We start from the raw sequence: 19,967 nt of genomic DNA, 5'->3' as shown, positions 1-19,967 counted from the left end.
GAGACAAAGTTAGAGGATCAAGCTAAGGCAGACCTGAACAAAAGTATACCATATGTGAAAAACAAAGTAAAAGTAAAAAGTTGAGGGTATGGCTCAAATGGTAGAGTACTTACCTAGCAATCACAAGGCCCTGAATTTAAACCTTAGTACTGGGGGATGTGGGGAAGAGTTGGACCTAGACTAAGAAATCTGAGCCCATGGAAGGGTTTAACAAACACTTGATAGATCAGATCTTTCACTATCTTCTCTTCTTTATTCACATTAACAGTTAAAATGCTGGAGCACAGATGATGGCTCAATATGAAAATCTGGTCAAACCTGATGAAGGTGAACACTCTGAGTCCTCAGGGGAAGAGGGACTTTTCTGTACTCAGACATGTACTGTGAGCAGCGAGCAGAAGCTTTAGGCAAAAGTGACCTGGAGTCCAAACCATCTAAGACTTCAGATGAGGCATAGTCATATCCAAAACTCATGATAATTTAGGTGAAAGCCAGATGATCAGAACTAAAAACTGTTCATTTAAAACTGAGAACATAGCTGGCTTTGACATACAACATCTAGTTGTTGTTTTTTTTTGAAAAGCTATTATGACAAGGTTCCATAAATTCTGAGACTTACATCCTACATAATTGGCTACTTTTTTTTTTTTTTAGGTCGGTCGTGGGGCCTGAACTCCGGGCCTGGGCGCTGTCCCCTCAGCTCTTCAGCTGGAGGCTAGCACTCTACCACTTGAGCCTTAGCCACCTTCCCAGCCCCTTGGCTACTTTTTCAAGTAATCACAAAAGAGGAACAAGGAGAAGTCTGATGTGTCTTTCTACAGAAAAATTAAACATCCAATACACAAGTATAGAGAAAAGGGATTGTGCACAACATGGAGCAGTTTAGAGCCCTTGAGTAGAAGAGTATATCATCCTACTGTGGTTCAAGCTGTGGACAGCAGTACTAACTCTACTATAGCTAGGAAATACAAGGCAAATGGCCCAAAAGTAAAGGAGTGGGGTAGAAAAACAGATTGTACTTCATTCCCACACATCAAAATGTAGCATCTAACACCCTCAGCAGTTTGGATGGGAATGTGAACTTCATGAAACTGGCCTCACACCTAAAGAAACCAGGGGGAGCTGAGTATGGTGGCACTCAGAAGGCTGAAGTAGAAAGTAGGAGGATCAAGAGTTCAAGGCCAGCCTGGGCTACTTAGCAAAGTTGAGATCAGTCTAGGCTACATGCAAAAATTTTTCAAAAAAAAAAAAAAAAGGGAGCAATCAAACCAATGGGCAGGGGAAGAAGGGGAGGCAGAGGCCATCCTTGCTTTCTTAGAGTTCTGGACATTGCCTATGCCAGAAGTCAACCCAAGAGGGGGGAAAAAAAGAGCAGAACAGAGGCTAGTCTGTACTCTACAGGCATGGGATCCCCCCCCAGGCTCTGGTCCTTGCTATAACCTTCATCTTGGGCAAGTACTATTGACTAAGCCATAGCTCCTCAACCTTAAAATAAAAATAGTGCCAATGTCAACTTCTCAGAGTTTTTGTAAACATTAAAATATGTAAAGCATTCAGAATAAGGCCTAGCACAGTGCTTCTCAACTGGGAACAATTTTGCCCCTAGGGACATTTGACAGTGTCTGGAGATGTTTCTGAGTATTATACTAGGGAAGGGATTGCTACTGGCATCTGATGGGTAGAAGCCAGGGGTGCTGCTAAACATTCTACAGTACATATGACAGTCTCTATAACAAAGATTTGTCCAACCAAATGTCACCAGTGCTAATAGTTGGAAACTCTAGCATACAGCAAACACTCAATAAATATGAGCTATAAAACTATCATTCCTATTACATCAATAAAGCATTTGAAATTTCTATCTCTCAAAGATAACTATCATCTGTGATTAAAATGGTAAGTGACAAAAAAGAGCATTACTCACTCTACTTCTTGTAATATTGGGTAACAGATCTGTTATTCTGGAGACAGGAAGAGTTTGTTGCTTGGTTGATTCTGGGGAACTCAGTAACTTTGTGAAATAAATAACATAGCAGAGCACCAAGACTGTAGTATAGAAAATCTGGAAAAAATAGAAAATCAAATTGCTTTAATATAGGTGTTAATTATGATATGCCTATAAATCTGACCAATCGAGAAATAGAACTGTCTTAATTAGCTACTCTTTCTATTGTACAGAGCCTCACCCTCTGGATAAGAATGCCATTCACTCAGACTAAGCTCAACTTCAGCATCCCCAAGCAAACACTTCATTTAACTGGGAGAACATAAATTCCATGGACAAACAGCCACTAGCTCAATCCACAATGTCAGATAAACTCTCCTAACATTAGTATTTGGTCAAAAAAATAGCTCTCTCACCTACCTACCTAGTACACTGAAGATTCAGGTGTCCTGTGTTTCTAAGCAAGAAATGTGATATCATCTAAGACTATGGATTTTCCACACACCCAGAAATCCATCACATTTTTTATTACAAAGCATTATTGAGCTGCTAGGTCTCTGCTCTCTACTCAGTACATAAGCAAGATGACAGCTAACAAACAGAGGAAAGGGTGTGGTACTAAGGGACCTACCTCTCCCTCTACCTATCCTGGATAAAGAGTGGTTTCTAGCCAGGAGCAATAGCCAGGTTTTTGTTCAAAAGATGGACAGAAGTATCCAAAAAGGCCTCTTTTCACAAGCTTTCTTCAATCCTCTTTCCCTCCTGAGCACATACTAGCTCAAGAACAGAGACCTTCTCGGCTTGATTTCAACCTGGCCACACCAAGGATGTTCCTGTCAAAAAGCACTTGGCAGCCGGGCCAAGCTACTCAGGAGGCTGATATCTGAGGATCATGGTTCTAAGCCAGCCCGGGCAGGAAAGTCCGTGAGACTCTTATCTCCAATAATCCACTAGTAGAGCACTTGTCTTGAGCTGACAAGCGCAAGGACAGTGCCCAGGCCCAGAGTTCAAGCCCTATGACAGACCAAAAAAACAAAAAGAAGCACATTGCAAGGAGAAAGAGTTTAAGTTTGATAGTTTTAGGCTTCTCTGCTCTTTACTCTTACTTATACCTGAGATCTGAGCCTACCAACCACCAGCCTTCTTTCAGTTTCTAGTCTCTAGCCCTTAAAAGCCAATGTTCTGGGTAATAAATGTCTGTCTCTGCCTCTTCTCACTTTCCTGCTGACCAAAGCCTTGGGGAAACAGTAACAGGCAATCTTGTGGCAGGGTATTTCACTCATGTGAACCTTCCCCATGCTTTTTTTTTTTTTTTTTTTGGGTCCGGTTGTGGGGCCTGAACTCTGGGCCTGGGCTCTGTCCCTCAGCTCTTCAGCTCAAGGCTAGCACTCTTCCACTTGAGCCACAGTGCCACTTCTGGGTTTTTTATTTCCTGTTTATGTGGTGCTGAGGAATCGAACCCAGGGCCTCATGCATGCAAGGCAAGTGCTCTACCACTGAGCTACCTTCCCAGCCCTTCCCCATTCTTTTAATAAGAAAAACTTCACAGAATAGAACCATTTTAACTATTTATTGTAAGATTTATGGCTTTTAGTACATCCACCATGTTGTACAGAATAATTCAAGAATATTTCATCATCCCCCCAAAAATTGTGCTCATTTCTGCACATTCCTATATCCCTTAGCAATCACTAATCTGCTCTCTATACTTGCCTGAACTGGACATTGAATTTTAATGAAATCATACAGCACATGGCCTTTTGTGTCTGATTTCTTTCATTTAGTATTTGAATTTCATATATGTGGTAGTATATATTGTATTTCACTTTAAGTGTTATTATAAAGGTGATATACAAAAGGATTGCAGTTATATAAGTCAGGCAAAAAGTAGATTTGCTTTTGGACAGTGTCACCCTGTATTTCACTTTTATGGATGAATACTACTCTACTTGAGACACAGTGCCACTTCTGGCTTTTTCTGCTTATGTGGTGCTTAAGGAATCGAACCCAGAGCCTCATGCATGTAAGGCAAGCACTTTACCACTGAGCCACCTTCCTAGCCCAGGATGTACAGTTTTTTATCATCTTTATTTATTAGTTGATGGATATTTGGGTTGTTTCAACCTTCTGGCCATTAAAAAAATAGTGCTGGGGCTGGGAAGGTGGCTTAGTGATAGAGCGCTTGCCTTGCATGCATGAGGTCCTGGGTTTGATTGCTCAGCACCACATAAGCAAAAGGAAAAAAGCTGGAAGTTGCGCTGTGGCTCAAGTGGTGAGTGCTAGCCTTGAGCTGAAGAGATGAGGGACAGCACTCAGGCCCAGAGTTTAGGCCCCACGACCGGACCCAAAAAAAAAAATTAATTAATTAAATAAAATAAATAGTGCTGCTAAGAATATTGGAATATAAGTTTCTGCTGAACACTTGTTTTCATTCTCTTAACTATAAATACTTGGGATTGGATTGCTGGGTCATATGATTTCTGCTTAACTTTTTGAGGAACTGTCACTGTTTTCCATAGCAGCCTAGACCATTTTCTATACCTACCACAAGTGTATTAAAGTCCCAATTTCTCTACAATCTTACCAATACTTATTATTTTCTACTTTTATTCCCCCAATATTGGGGTCTGAACTCAGTCTTGCACTTGCTAGTCAGCAATCTGCCACTTGAACAATACCCTAGCTTTTTTGCTTTCTTTTTTTTTCAAAAGGGTCTCAATTTTGCCCAGGGTAGCCTGGACCACTTTCTTCTATTTGTATTTACATTCCATTTACATTTCCCATATTAGATGAGATAGAGCCTTCTGAACTTTTTTCCTGGAATGGCCTCAAACTGACTTATGAATAGCCAGGGTTACAGATGTGCCAAGAAAGAAAGGAAGGAAGGAAGGAAGGAAGGAAGGAAGGAAGGAAGGAAGGAAGGAAGGAAGGAAGGAAGGAAGAAAGGAAGGAAGGAAGGAAGCAAGCAAGCAAGCAAGCAAGCAAACAAGGAAGGAAGCAAGCAAGGAAGCAAGCAAGGAAGCAAGCAAGGAAGGGAAGGCAGACAGACAGACAGACAGACAGACAGACAGACAAGCCAGGTACTTGTGGCTCATGCCTATAATACTACCTACTCAGGAGGCTGAGATCTGAGGATCGGTTCAAAGCCAGCCTGGGCAGGAAGTTTATGAGATTCTTATCTCTAATTAACCACCAGAAAACCAGAAGTGGAGCTGTAGCTCAAGGTGGTAGAGCACTAGCATTGAGCTGAAGAGCTCAGGAATAAGGCACAGGCCCTGAGTTCAAACCTTACAACCAACCAAAAAAACCCCCAATAACAATAACAATAATAATAATGATAGTCATCGTAATGGTTTGAAATGTTTCCATCTACATTTTCCTAATAACTACCTATGTTGAGTATTTTTTCATGTGCTTACTGATAACTTATTTGTATATCTTCTTTGGAAAAAGGTTTACTCAACTCTTTCCGTCATTTTTTAATTGAGTGGTTTATCTTTTTGTTGATTATAGGAGTTTATTATTCTGGAAAGTGCCTTTTATTTGACACAAGGGCCAGTTTAAGGAGGAACTTGGAATCAAGTTTGACAAAGGAGAATCCCATTGCCCAAACTGGGGCTCACCAGCTGCTACGAGGTGTTGATGGCTCTTAGAGTTCTCATACTGACACTGACAGTGATTGTCACAGAGAAGAGCTCTCAGAAGTCTTAGCAAATAAATTCAGAATTAGCCTTGCTGAACTATAATAATCCAGGTAGGAAATATGACAATGAAAAACTCTTAACATAAGCACCCAACTTGGCTCTTCCCTAGGAACGCCAACCTTCTATCTTACTATAGAGAGTTCATAAAAACAATGATAAATGATGAGAACTGTAATTCTAGATCCAATAAAATGTGGCAAGAAGTAACCAAACATAACTTCTCTAAAAGATACAACTGTATACGGACTGCCTTTTTTTTTTTTTTTTTTTTTTTGGTTGTGGGGCTTAAACTCAAGGCCTGGGTGCTGACCCTGAGGTTCTTTGTGCTCAAGGCTAGTGATCTACCACTTGAGCCATGGCGCCACTTCTGGTTTTTGAGTGGGTAATTGGAGACAGGAATCTCACAGGGACTTTTATGCCCAGGCTGGCTTCGAACCTTGATCCTCAGATCTCAGCCACCTGAGTAGCTAGGATTACGGACGGAGCTACCAGCATCCAGCCAGACTGCTTTTACAAGAAATTCCCATTCTTTTATTTTTTTTTTATTCTAAATCTAGCTTTTCTGTGTTTTATAAAACTATCTATAATTTTTACCTAGGACATGAAAAAAATTTACATGAATCATTACTAAGTAAAATCTTAATTTATTTTCTTCATATTAATAAACCTGACAAACGGGAACCAAGCATATTGGTAAACATCTGTAATCCCTTTAAGTTAGTAAATTGAAGCAGAAGGATCTCAAGTTTGAAGCCAGCTTAGGCTGTCTATGAAACCTTGGCACAAACAACCAAGCTTAAAAATTGCTGTGTGGGCTGGAAATGTAGCTTAGTGATAGAGTGCTTGCCTAGCATTCATAAAGCTCTGGGTTTGATTCCTTAGTACCACATAAACAGAAAAATCCAGAAGTGGCACAGTGGCTCAAGTGGTAGAGTGCTAGCCTTGAGCAAAAGAAGGTCAGGGACAGTGCCCAGGTCCTGAGTTCAAGCCCCAGGACTGGCAAAAAAAAAAAGTCAGTGTCTCATGCCTATAATCCTAGCTACTCAGGAGGCTGAGATCTGAAGGTCACAGTTCATAGCCAGCCCAGGCAGGAAATACTCTTATCTCCAATTAACCATCAGAAAACCGTAAGAGTGGTGCTATGACTCAAGTGGTAGAGCGCTTACCTTGAGCTGAAGAACTGAGGAACAGTGCCCAGACCCAGAGTTCAAGCCCTATGACCACACACACACACACACACACACACACACACACACACACACACACACACACACACACACACACACACACACACACACACACACACACACACACACACACTCACACACACACACACACACACGCAACCCTGCTTTGTATCATAAGATGTTCTAGTAAACATCTGATCTTAGGTGCCATTTTTAAAAATAGTACTTGTACTCTCTAGTTATATTTTTATTAGAAGTAGAAATATGAACTAGAATATAAGATGAAATTGAAACCAAAATTGCTAAAACTGAAAATGTACCTGTTCTGATTTGCTTTGTTTTCTCTGAATTATGTAAGATTTCAATCTAAGATTAAAACGGGCTTGCCAGAATTTCCTCCTATTCTGCAAACTGATTGAAATTCAAGGAAAATAATACACATGCAATTTTGTTCCCACCCCACCCCCTTCTTGTTGTTTTTATGGTTTTATTTTTGGTTTTCCTCTTCTATAGACTGTCAGACAATTCATGATCATTATAGTACAGGACTGTCCAGAGAATGTCTTAAAGCTTTTGATGCAAGCTGGGATGTAGTTCAGTAGGAAAGCATTTGCCTAGCAAGTACAACACTCTAGGTTCAATCTCCAGTACCAAGAAAGAAAAGACAAAAAATTATAGTTTCAAAAATTCCCCAAAACACAAAAATTTTTTTTAAAAACACCACATTTTGATGCTTGACAATGTGGACAAGGGCATGGCCCTTAAAGACACCAGTGGTGTCAATATGTGGAGTAGGATGGATATGATGGCCAGAGAAACAGCCTTCTGGACTTCCCAGCCTTCCTCATGGCCATAAATACTGAGAATGTGACATACACAGTAATGGGAACAAGCTTAAAAAACAGAGAAATACAGATTATGTAAAATTAAAAGCCATGACTCTTACCTGGGCCACAGAGAAAATGTGCAGCCCCCAGTGTGGCAACCATATCACAAGCAAAGCTGTCAGGATACTCCTGAGGATAACTGACAGGCTCTCAGCAATTACCTGCAAACATGTGGTAAAGGTACACTTTACAGATATTATCAGAAAGTAAAGATGAAAAGGAATGACAAACAGAAAATCCAGAGTAAAGGTACACTCTACTGACTTTATCAAAAAGTAAAGACACAAAAGAATGACAAGCAGAAAAGCCAGGGTGGTGGTTACAGTGAGTGTGGAGCAACGTTGGACATAAGCATTGGTAATGCTCTACTTCTTGGACTGACTGGGTGGTAGGTACACGTATATGTTAGATATTCTTTTGTATATACTAAATGATGTTCTGATTTTGGCGGTATGGTGTTTGAACTCAAGATTTTGCAATTACTAGATCAGCACTCTACCACTTGAGCAGCCTCTAGCCTCTTTTTCCTCTAGTTATTTTTGACATAAGGTCATGCTTTTGGCCTAGATAGTGACACCCCTATTTATGCTTCCCATCATCACTAGTATAACAAGTGTGTCACCCTGCCCAGCTTTTAGTGTTCATATGAGATCTTGAGAACTTTTTTGCCCAGGTTGGCCTAAAACAGCGATCCTCCTGATCTGAGAGTCCTGAGAAGTTATGATTATAAGCATGAGCCACTGGCACCAAGCTTAATTAATATATTGACAAAAGTCAATGTTAATATTCAACTAAATAGGATCCTTTAGTTTTCTGAGATAAGGTCTTGCTATGTAGCCCAGGCTAGTCTCAAACTCTGTATGTAATCCAGGCTGCCTCCAATTTATGATCCTCCGGCCTCATTGTCCCAAAGGCTAGGATTACAGGTGAACAAAATCATACCCTATTTAGCAGAGATAAATTTTAGTTCAGCCCATCTGATGACTGAATTTAATTGAACATGATACCTTTTTCCAAGTAGATCAATGTCTGAAAAAATAATTATTACCTATAAAAACATTTTTAAAATAAACATGTTTTCCCTTATGCTTTACTTTTTTTTTCTTTTTCTTTTTGGCCAGTTATGGGGCTTGAACTCTGGGCCTAGGCACTGTCCCTCAACTCTTCAGCTCAAGGCGAGCATTCTACCACTTGAGCCACAGAGCCACTTCTGGTTTTCTGAGAGGTTTATTGGAGATCAGAGTCTCATGGACTTTTGTGCCAGGGCTGGTTTAACTGCAATCTTCAGATCTCAGCCTCCTGAGTAGCTAGGATTACAGACATGAGCCACCGGCGCCTAGCTATGTTTTACATTTTCTATTCACAGAAAGTACACTCACCTTGAGCTTGATAAACATATGTGCTTGTGCCAAAACCCAGAAGGGCTCTCCTAGAAGTTCCACCACGGCTGACAGACCAAACAGCACCACTCCAGTTCCATAGTGGGGAACCACATTTGGATCAGGCACTTCAAGTAAGTGCAACCAGATCCAGCCCAGAAATAAGGACCAAAATACACCCAAGGGAATTCTAGAATATTGAAAAAAATGTTTAATAGATTTTAAAATAAGTATAATATACACTAAAATAGTAATATTAAACAGAAAAAAATTAGTCATGATAAAAGCAATTACCACATAAGAAGCTGTTAGTAGAATATGGGCACAACCTACATGCCTGTCACTATGATTCAAACCTTTAACTCACTGACACCTCACAATGCTCCTTGGCCATTATCCTATTTAGGAGATGAAAAAAACTGAGAATTATAGGTACTAAGCAATTTGACCAAGGTCATGAATAGGTAGTCAAGAATAGAAGAAGAGCCCTATCCTAACTAACTCTATATTCCTATATACTGACTGAGTTATACTAACTCAGTAAGGAAATAGCCAAAAAGAAAATGCCTGTTTGTGCTAGAATGATTGACAGGTAACTATACAGGTGATCTTGGGAGCCAAATGCCCAATAGTCCATGGCACAACATACTTTCACGTGTGTAACAGAGCACTTACATATTACTGGGTAGTCAACAGCCCTCTAATAAAATGAACACCTACCAGCCTTATGACAGTCATTCTGTGAGGCAATGAAATGTTATGCAAGGACAGCATTGGGAAACCACCTCAACTGCCAGCCTTCCCTGTGAGGATCTAGCTACTGAAAAACCATTACCATTGTTAGCCAGTATGCTTGGTGTTCAAAAATATTCTAAAAGCTCAGAACTGAAATCACATAAAATAAAATTGAAGATGTAATGAAATCCTTAAAAAACAAAAAAAAATACCAAGTGGTTATTAAAAGTTCAAAAACACATTGGGGCAAAAACATTAGGAATAAGAAAGATAGCACAGGTCAGACCCAGATCAATGACCAGGAACAGCAAAAATAGCTAGATAGCTGGGCGCCGGTGGCTCATGCCTGTAATCCTAACTACTCAGGAGGCTGAGGATCACAGTTCAAAGCCCGCCCAGGCAGGAAAGTTTGTGAGACTCTCATCTCCAATAAACCACTAGGAAACCAGAAGTGGTGCTATGGCTCAAGTGGTAGAGCACTCGCCCTGAGCTGAAGAGCTGAGGGATAGCACCCAAGCCCAGAGTTCAAGCCCCATGACTGACAAAAAAAAAAAAAAAAAAAAAGGCTTCATAGAGGCTAATATCAAGTCTAGAAACCTCTAGCCAGAACCTCCAGCCAGAACCTCCTCTCAGCTCCTGGACATCCAGAGAGAAACTGAACCAAGAAGCTCTTCCAACACACTCTGCTTCTTACCCAGACACTCATCTCCCAGCAACCCATTATAAGATGGAACTTGGAGACAATTCGGTTTTAGAAAGGTGCTGCTGTTTCACTCACTACAGTTGCCTTTCTGAAATATGTCTCTTTCCAAAGCACAACTCACGTTAGCCACAAAAGATTGAGAGTCTGGCTCCAGTCCTGCTGGGTGCCCCTGCTCAGACAAGCTCTGCGGAAGGCTTCTCTGGCTAGGAAGATGGTGGTTGAGTAAAGCAGTGTTAGTCTGTAAAGAAAAAAGAAATCAGTAAGGAATTCATTTTGTTTTGTTTTTACAGAAAGAACTCCTGAATTTTTCCAGCAACAAGGATGAGAAAGGGCCTTAGTCACAAACTTCTGGTGGCAAGATAAAGGATAATAAGCTCTTAGAGGATCCCTAATGTCTCATCCATGTACACGAATTAGAAACCAAATAAAGCACACCTGAATGTGTTTACTTCCAGCAGATAGAAAACTGCTGTAGGGGCTGGGAAGGTGGCTCAGTGGTAGAGTGCTTGCCTTGCATGCCTGAGGCCCTGAGTTCGATTCCTCAGCACCACATAAGCAAAAAGAAAAAGGCCGGAAGTGGCGCTGTGGCTCAAGTGGTAGAGTGCTAGCCTTGAGCTGAAGAGCTGAGGGACAGCGCCCAGGCCCAGAGTTCAGGCCCCACGACCAGACCCCCCCCCAAAAAAAGTAAAAAGAAAACTGCTGCAGTGAACCCAAGGACCTGCAGGATTAGTGACTATGGGTAGAGGTGTGATGCTGACTATAAAAAGAAAAGGATGGGCTGGGAATGTGGCTTAGTGGTAGACTGCTTGCCTAGCATGCATAAAGCATTCCTCAGTACCACATAAACATAGGCCAGAAGTGGCACTGTGGCTCAAGGGGTAGAGTGCTAGCCTTGAGTAAAAGAAGCTCAGAGACAGTGCCCAGGCCCTGAGTTCAAGTACCAGAACTGGCAAAAATAAATAAATAAATAAATAAATAAATAAATAAATAAATAAATAAATAAATAAATAAATAAATAGAAAAGGAGCTGGGCTCCAGGGGCTCATGCCTATAATCCTAACTACTCAAGAAGCTGAGATCTGAGGAATGAGATTCAAAGCCAGCCTAGGCATGAAAGCCAGTGAGACTCTTATCTCTAATTAATTACTAAGAAAGTTGGAAATAGAGCTGTGGCTCAAGTGGTAGAGTGTTAGCCTTGAGCAAAAAAGCTCAGGGACAGCACCTAGGCCGAGTGTAAGCCTCAGGACCAGTACCAAAAAAAAAAAAAAAAAAAAACGGAAAAGGCCTATCTCTCCACCTAGCATGGGAACCTTCTGTTCACACTGAATCAAGTTACTCTATAACCTTTGTAAGAGAAGCTAAAGCCCTATTTCATGGAAGTGCTGGCCAAAAGAATCACAGTAAAGACAATTAAGGCTAGTAGCCATCACAGAAGTTGCTACAATGCAGCTCAGCAACGTTTCTTTGGAATCTCTAAGGTGGATGGTGTCTGGGTAAGCACCTCAGTAGCAACTGAGGCTTCCTTGCCTCAACAGGCAACAATCCAGACTAAGCTGGAGTGGGAATGGCTCAGTTACAGTCCCTGAAGGGTCTATGGATCATCCTTAGTGCCAGTGCTTCATTTGCCCAACAGTATAAATGAATAGATGGAACTATATCTTAATGCTAATTGTGGAGACCCTTTTCTTTCTGACTTTTAAAATAGTATTTCTCAAAGTATGGTCTCTGCTTCAGAATCGGCTGATTTATAGACTCAAACCTGTAATTCTAGTTACTCAGAAGGCTGAGGTCTCAGGATCATAGCTCAGAGCCAGTCTAGACAGAATATCCAAGAGACTTTTATCTCTAGTTACCCAACAAAAAGCTGAGTCTGGAGGTGTGGTTCAAGTGATAGAGCACCAGCTATGAGCAAAAAAAAAAAAAAAGCTTCATTAAATGAGAGTGTGAGGCCCAAGTTCAAGCCCTAGGACCCACCCTACACACACACAAATCACCTGAGAAGCTTGTAAAAATGCAGATTCCCAGACTCTTCCTGAGCCCTTCATAGTACATAGCTCCTAGATAATTATTATTATTTTTTTTTTTGGTCCAGTCGTGGGACCTGAACTCTGGGCCTGGGCGCTGCCCCTCAGCTCTTCAGCTCAAGGCTAGCACTCTACCACTTGAGCCACAGCGTCACTTCCAGCTTTTTTTTTCTTCTGTTTATGTGGTGCTGAGGAATGGAACCCAGGGCCTCATGCATGCAAGGCAAGCGCTCTACCACTGAGCCAACTTCCCAGCCCAACTCCTAGATAATTCTTTTGTCAATAAGTTTTAAGAACTGCCACTAGGCTCTGAGAATAAAACCAAGGGCATGTGTTTGGTAAATACCAGACATGAAATGCTGTCTAGAACATACTGTCTTATTTACCAGGACAAGCACTCACATCATCTCATATACTTTTGTGTCATTTGTAAATACAAAAATATGTGTGGGTGTCCTTAAACAGAAGAGAGGGGAAAAACAAGCCAAATCTAAACGACTAAGTCAGCTTTCCAAAAGCTACCGAGTAACTAATGAAATGACAAGGACTCAAGTTCTGATCCCAGTTACTGTATCCCAACTATAAAATCACTGAAGAAAGGAAGGTAGCTGTTCCAACCCTGCAATTAAGAAGTACATCTTCACAGGCTATAGAAATCCTGCTTCCTTTGCTGCCAGCAGGACAAGAACACATGAATATACCTGAGAAGGGGTTTTCAGTGAATTTCTCCCACTTTCCTCCTGGGTTCTAAGAGCACGAGAACCGGAAGAGTTGGCAGAAAAATGCTGCTAATGGAAAACAATTCATGGGTCCATTAAAAGCAATACTGCGGCTCATCCCCCAACCTCTGCAAACCCTTGCTCTGCTCACTGCAGAAACATTCTGCTCTGATAAAGTTGTGCATCTCTTTAAAAAGAAAAAAAAGCATACTGAAAAAAAATATATAATTAGGGATGTAAGCTGTCAACAGTGCCATAGTGCATACCCTCTTACCTTACATTTACTACACCAACAATTTCCTTTGAGAGAAAGCGAAGAATAAATGCATTCAAGACAAAGGTGATTAATCGAAACAACACCTAAAGAAGAAAAAAAGCACAAAAGAATAAATTATGTTAGGAGTGTTTACTGAGTTGAAATGAGGACCATGGCTATTCTTCTTAATGTGATGTAACAACACACAGAAGCTATACTACATACTCTTTGGTAAGATGCTTAACTTGTTTGTCTTTGTTCTGAAATTTTACTCCTTGGAGTCTCTATTCTATGGAGCAGTCAAAGAACCAAGAGTGGCACTTGGGGCTTCCCTAATTTACTAACAAGAGTGCCCTCCATAGATTCAATGAGTTTCTTTAGGTTCAAAGTCAATCACTCCAGAAGGCAGAACAAGTTGAAAAGATGGCACTGGTGGTTCATGTTTATAATCTCATGAGGCTGAGATCTGTAGATTGAGGTTTAAAGCCAACCCAGACAGGAAATTCTGTGAGACTCTTATCCAATTAACCACCAAAAAAACTGGAAGTGAAGCTGTGGTTCAAGTGATAGGGCACTAGCCTTAAGCAAAAAAAGCTCAAGGCCCTGAGTTCAAGCCCCAGGACTGGCACATGTACACACAAATTGTATTGGTGATTCATATTTCCCAGCACCCTAGTCAAAACCCTCTAGTCTGCTTAGAAATAAGCACTGCAGGAGAGCCTGCGGGTTATAGCAGACTCTTCCTGGCAATTTATAGGGATTTTAAATTTATATTAATCGTTTTGAAATTTGCTTTTCTCAATCAGAATATAATAGAAAATGCTACATTTCTTCATTAATATTTGTTCCTTTCCAGAGAGTTGACATACCTTCTAAATAACTACAATAATAATAGAAAATGAGACTCTAGCCATGTCATTTGACTGAGAATATCTTGAGATGTTCAAATTTTTCAATTCAAGAAAAATAGGCTGGGAGAGAGCAAAGGAAGGGGTGACACTGTCCAAAAAGAAATGAACTCTTGTGCTGGGAAGGTGGCTCAGTGGTAGAGTGCTTGCCTCGTATGCATGAGGCCCTGGGTTTGATTCCTTAGCACCACATAAACAACAACAACAAAAAACAGAAGTGGGCACTATGGCTCAAGTGGCAGAATGCTAGCCTTGAGCTGAAGAGCTGAGGGACAGCGCCTAGGCCCAGAGCCAAGCCCCATGGATCCACAAACAAACAAGCAAGCCAACAAACAATAAAGTAATCCAAAAAGAATCTCTTTCCTTCTTTAAAAAAAAAAAAAACTCTTATCTGGGTGCCAGTGGCTCATGCCTTTAATCCTAGCAACTCAAGAGACTGAAGCCAGACAAGGAAAGTCCCTGAGACTCTTATCTCCAATAAACTAAGAAAAAGCCAAAAGTGGCACTGTGCCTCAAGTGGTAGAGTACTAGCCTTGAGCACAAAGAGGCTCAGGGACAGTGGATAGGCCCAGAGTTCAAGTCACAGGACTCACAAAAAAAAAAAAAGGGCTGGGAAGGTGGCTCAGTGGTAGAGTGCTTGCCTTGCATGCATGAGGCCCTGGGTTTGATTCCTCAGCACCACATAAACAGAAAAAGCTGGAAGTGGCACTGTGGCTCAAGTGGTAGAGCACTAGCCTTGAGCTGAAGAGCTGAGGGACAGTGCCCAGGCCCAGAGTTCAGGCCCACAACCCACCAAAAAAAATAAAAAAAAAAAAAATAATAATAATAAAAGAAAAAGGAAAAGAAAGGAAGATACTTTTTTACCTGACTTATATAACCCCTCTGTACGTCACTTTTTTTTTTTTTTTTGGCTGTCGTGGGGCTTGAACTCTGGGCTTGGGCGCTATCCCTCAGCTCTTCAACTCAAGGCAAGCACTCTACCACTTAAGCCATAGCACCACTTCTGGTTTTTTGGTGGTTAATTGGAGATAAGAATCTCCTGGACTTTGCCGCCTAGGCTGGCTTCAAACTGTGATCCTGGCACCCAGCTATACATCACCTTTATTACAATTAAAAAATTTGAGGGGTTGCGAAGGTGGCTCAGTGGTAGAGTGCTTGCCTTGCATGCATGAGGACCTGGGTTTGATTCCTCAGCACCACATAAACAGAAAAAGTCAGAAGTGGTACTGTGGCTCAAGTGGTAGAGTGCTGGCCTTGAACTGAAGAGCTGAGGGACAGAGCGGAGGCCGAGTTCAGGCCCCGCAACCTACAAAAAAAATTTGATTAGCTGGGCACCAGTGGCTCACACCTGTAATCCTAGTTACTCAGGAGGCTGAAATATGAGGATCAAAGTTCAAAGCCAGCCCAGGCAGGAAAAGTCCATGAGACTCTTGTTTTTGTTTTTGTTTTTGGTCCGGTCATGGGGCCTGAACTCTGGGCCTGGGCGCTGTCCCTCAGCTCTTCAGCTCAAGGCTAGCGCTCTACCACTTGAGCCACAGTGCCATTTCCAGCTTTTTTCATTTTGCTTATGTGGTGCTGAGGAATCAAACCCAGGGCCTCAGGCATGCAAGGCAAGCGCTCTACCACTGAGCCAACTTTCCAGCCCTCCATGAGACTCTTATGTCTAATTAACCACCAGAATACCAGAAGTGGCTCTGTGGCTCAAGTGGTAGAGTGTTTGCCTTGAGCTGAAGAGCTCAGGGACAGCACCCAAGCCCAGAGTTCAAGCTTCATGATCAACAACAACAAAAAATATATATATATAATTAATTTTTAAAATTTTTGAACAAAAATGTCTTCCCATGTGTCTACAAGAGAACAAGAAGGCTAGAAGGAAATGGGGGTGCCAAATGAAGGTGCTAGGCAAGATGCAAGTCTCACTGACTCCACATGGCATCCCAAAAGCAAATGTTGAATCACTTCTATGTCAAGCACTCTCAGGACTATCTGTGAGCAGCCATACTTGGAAGATTCATTGAATGTGTCAAATGATTACTACAGTCTATAAACCTCTTGGCCAGTGAAACTGTCCCCATAGTGTCACAGAATGGAAGTTTTCCAATGCCAAGATTGTCATCATCTTAATCTTTACGGAGTCAGCTCTTCTCAGAAACATGCAGGTATATACTTATATACCAAATTCTGTACTCAGTGCTAGAGGCTTGGAACCAATTTATGGAGTCCTTACTAGAGAAAGTACTTAGTTGAGAATCTCAACTGACCCTTTATCTCTGAGACCTATCATCATCTAATTGTTATAAGCCTCAATTTCTTCCTCTGTCCAATGAAGTTATCTATCTCACAGGATTGATTACAGGATTAAATAAGGTGAACTGAGTGCTGGTGCCTGTAATCCTAGCCACTCAGGAGTCTGAGATCTAAGGATCACGGTTTGAAGCAGCCCAGGCACAAAAGTCCTGGAGACTCTCATCTTCAACTAACCACTAGAAAACCAGAAGTGTTGCTTTGGGTCAAAGTAGTAAAGTGCTAGCTTTGAGCCCAAAGAGGCTCAGGGACAGTACAGGCCCTGAGTTCAAGTCCCATGACCCACAAAAAAACAAAGGTGAAAATTTGTTTGAAAAAAACACGTATAAATGGAAGACATTAATACTTATACTGGGGCTGGGAAGGTGGCTCAGTGGTAGAGCGCTTGCCTTGCATGCCTGAGGCCCTGGGTTCGATTCCTCAGCACCACATAAGAAAAAAGAAAAAAGCCTGAAGTGGCATTGTGGATCAAGTGGTAGAGTGTTAGCCTTGAGCTGAAGAGCTGAGGGACAGCGCCCAGGCCTAGTGTTCAGGCCCCACGACCGGACCAAAAAATTAAAAAAAAAAAAAAAGAAACCTTGCTGAGTGCTGATGGTTCATGTCTACAACCCTAGCTCTCAGGAGGCTGAGAGCTAAAGATCTCTGAAGCCATCTCAGGCAGACAAATCCATGAGACTATTATCTCCTATTAACCAACAAAAAGTCACAAGCTCAAGTAGTTAGAGCACCAGCCATAAGTAAAAAAGCTGAACAAGAGCATGAAGTCCTGAGTTCAGTACCAGCACAAAAACAACTAATAATCACGAAAGAAATCTAAATTGTATGGCTATTTTCAAAAAATCTATCCATACTCACACATTTGTATTTACTTAAAAGGTATTATATTAAGCCAGGCACTGGTGGCTCACGCCTGTAATCATAGCTACTCAGGAGGCTGAGGTATGAGGATTATAGTTCGAAGCCAGCCTGGGCAGCAAAGTCCAATTAACCACCAAAAAACCAGAAGTGGTGCTGTTGCTCAAGTGGTAGAGTGCTTGCCTTGAGCTGAAGAGCTGAGGGACAGCACCCAGGCCCAGAGTTCAAGCCCCACAACCGACAAAAAAAAAAAAAAGGTATCATGCTATCTGCATATTTCCTAATTGACTAATTGGTCTGAATAAAGGTTAGAGCTAAATGAAGCTGAGGTTGCTTAGGCTACATATTTGCCCTAAGCCTTTATTAGCAACAAAGCCTCCATTTGCTTGCATAAAGGACTTTACAGTTTAAGATTTTTCACATTTATTAACAATTTGACCCTAAAAAACAACTAGGAAATGCAAAGGAAACATGAGAGATTCAAAAATGACCTGCAAGCAAGCTGACCCTGCTTGAGGTAACAAGTAGGCCATCAGTACTGAGGCTTGAACTTAGGAACTTATACTGTTACTCACAGTTGATCTACCACTTGAGTCAAACTTTCAGTTTGGGCTTTTTTGCTTGATAACTGGAGATGAGTCTTGATTTGTCTGTTCAGGCTGGCTCCAAACTAAGATCCTTAGATCTCAGCCTCCAAAGTAGCTAGGATCATAGGAATGAGCAACTGTGCATTTGTTCTCTTCTTCTGAAGCTACTCTAGTAGTAAGGGATTGTTAAAGGTGGAAAATCAGCATTGTGGATAAAAGCATTGAAACTAGATATTTATGCTGTAGAATAAAAAAACAAACAACTAGGACAAATAGGGTTATGTGAGGACTTACTAACATTAAGTACATACAGTGTGCAAGACACTATTCTGTTTTATGCAGATATCATTTCGTCCCTACACTGACCATTTAAAAATTACCCTAATAGAAAAAAATGCTAACATATATATGTAGTGTGCCAGGCACCTAACAGGCATGATTTAATCTAATCTTCCTAATGATTCTGATTTGCATCATTTTTCTAACTGAAGATGAAGAACCTAATGTTCAGAGGAGTCAAGAAATTTTCTCAGGGGAAGGTTAGCAAGTGACAAGGCCGAAATTAGAGCCCAAGTCTTCTAGTTCTTTCTCCTAATCTCAATGTGCCTCTTTAAGGTAATGAAGAGGGTAGATTTAGAACTTGTGTCAAGTAGTTAATTAGCTGAAGAGTAAGACAGGAAAAAATGGCCACTTCATTTGGATAACCAACTCCTAGGCTGCAAGAATCTTTAGATAACCTTTAGATGGCCGGCATGTATCATATCTGGCAGATGACAAAAATTAGGAATCACAGGCTTGTCCAAGGGCACACAGGATGCAGCCAAAGTTTATTAAGTGTACATTACAGTAAGTGCATTTATCCAAATAATTTCAATCAATCCTTGTAACTACCTTATAAACTAGATACTATTATTATTAGCCTCATTCTATCAAGACCTCTTGTATATCACCTTTGTAATAACAATTTTTAAAAAATGAAAGAATCTGAGGTCTTCAGGTGAAATAATTAGGCTTGGGTCACCACACTTGGTTCCAATGCTGCCTGAACCCAGATCTCTGTTTTAAATTATGCCATGGGGTCTCTCTAAACTCAGTGGGAGTCTGTCTGAAGGCAGGTGTTTGAGGGTCAGGGGTGGAATAAGAAGAAAATGAACCCCTTGCCTTAAAAAAAATACCATGTTCTTGTGCACGAAATGCCCTTGCCTAGGCCACCAGACCGAATTCTCTCCTACAGCCAAATGGGAAATAGAAAGTTCAGAAAACGAATGGCGTGTTTGCAGCCACTCAGCCAAGACTGAACGCGGGCTCCCAACGCCAGGCCCAGACATCCCCTCACCACCGCCACTGTATTCTGCCAACCAGATTTGACAGCCGGGGTGGGGGCCCCCCCGGACTCCACAGCGTGTGGGGGGGCTCTCGGGACGGGCCCTCGGGGCTGCCTCCCAAAATGTCCTGGCTGGGGCTGGCGGGTCAGAAAGTACCTGCAAGAGGAGGCCAGAGGAGGCCAGCTGAGCAGCCTGGCCCAGCACCTCCCGGCTGCCCATAGCCGCGGCGCCTAGACTCCGTCACACCGAAACGCTGCAACCATCTGCTCCGTCGCGGGAAGATTGCGTCACGGACAGACTCGCTCTCTGATTGGTGACTTTGAGGATGCGGGGGCAGAGCAGGAAAAAAATGTTCCTTTGTGTTGGAAGAACCAGTGCGCCTGCGCCTCAGTCTCTTCTCTTTTTGATTCGAGTTACTTTATTGTCTCTCACTATCCCAAATAAGTTAA

At 41.7% G+C, this 19,967-nt stretch overlaps 1 protein-coding gene across 4 annotated transcripts in view; it reads right to left on the bottom strand.

Moving 5' to 3' along the window:
• The window catches only part of Rft1 (RFT1 homolog), a 47,560-nt gene extending 27,806 nt beyond the window's left edge, over positions 1-19,754 (bottom strand). For 3 of the 4 annotated variants that reach the window (XM_070018528.1, XM_070018531.1, XM_070018530.1), the window contains exons 1-6: positions 19,675-19,754; positions 13,558-13,643; positions 10,662-10,778; positions 9,103-9,292; positions 7,783-7,884; positions 1,925-2,062 (exon numbers count right to left, since the gene is read on the bottom strand). In XM_070018528.1, the coding sequence (XP_069874629.1) occupies positions 1,925-2,062; positions 7,783-7,884; positions 9,103-9,292; positions 10,662-10,778; positions 13,558-13,643; positions 19,675-19,737 (696 nt within the window). In that variant the 5' untranslated portion in view covers positions 19,738-19,754. The remainder of the gene's footprint in view (positions 1-1,924; positions 2,063-7,782; positions 7,885-9,102; positions 9,293-10,661; positions 10,779-13,557; positions 13,644-19,674) is intronic. The other variant, XM_070018529.1, reaches the window with a different exon arrangement.
• Between the last annotated feature and the right edge of the window lie 213 nt (positions 19,755-19,967).

Source organism: Dipodomys merriami, unplaced genomic scaffold, assembly GCF_024711535.1.
Source record: "Dipodomys merriami isolate MVZ:Mamm:240054 unplaced genomic scaffold, mDipMer1.0.p SCAF_13, whole genome shotgun sequence".
Taxonomy (NCBI): Eukaryota; Metazoa; Chordata; class Mammalia; order Rodentia; family Heteromyidae; genus Dipodomys; species Dipodomys merriami.
This window is presented reverse-complemented; position numbering and strand designations above follow the sequence as displayed.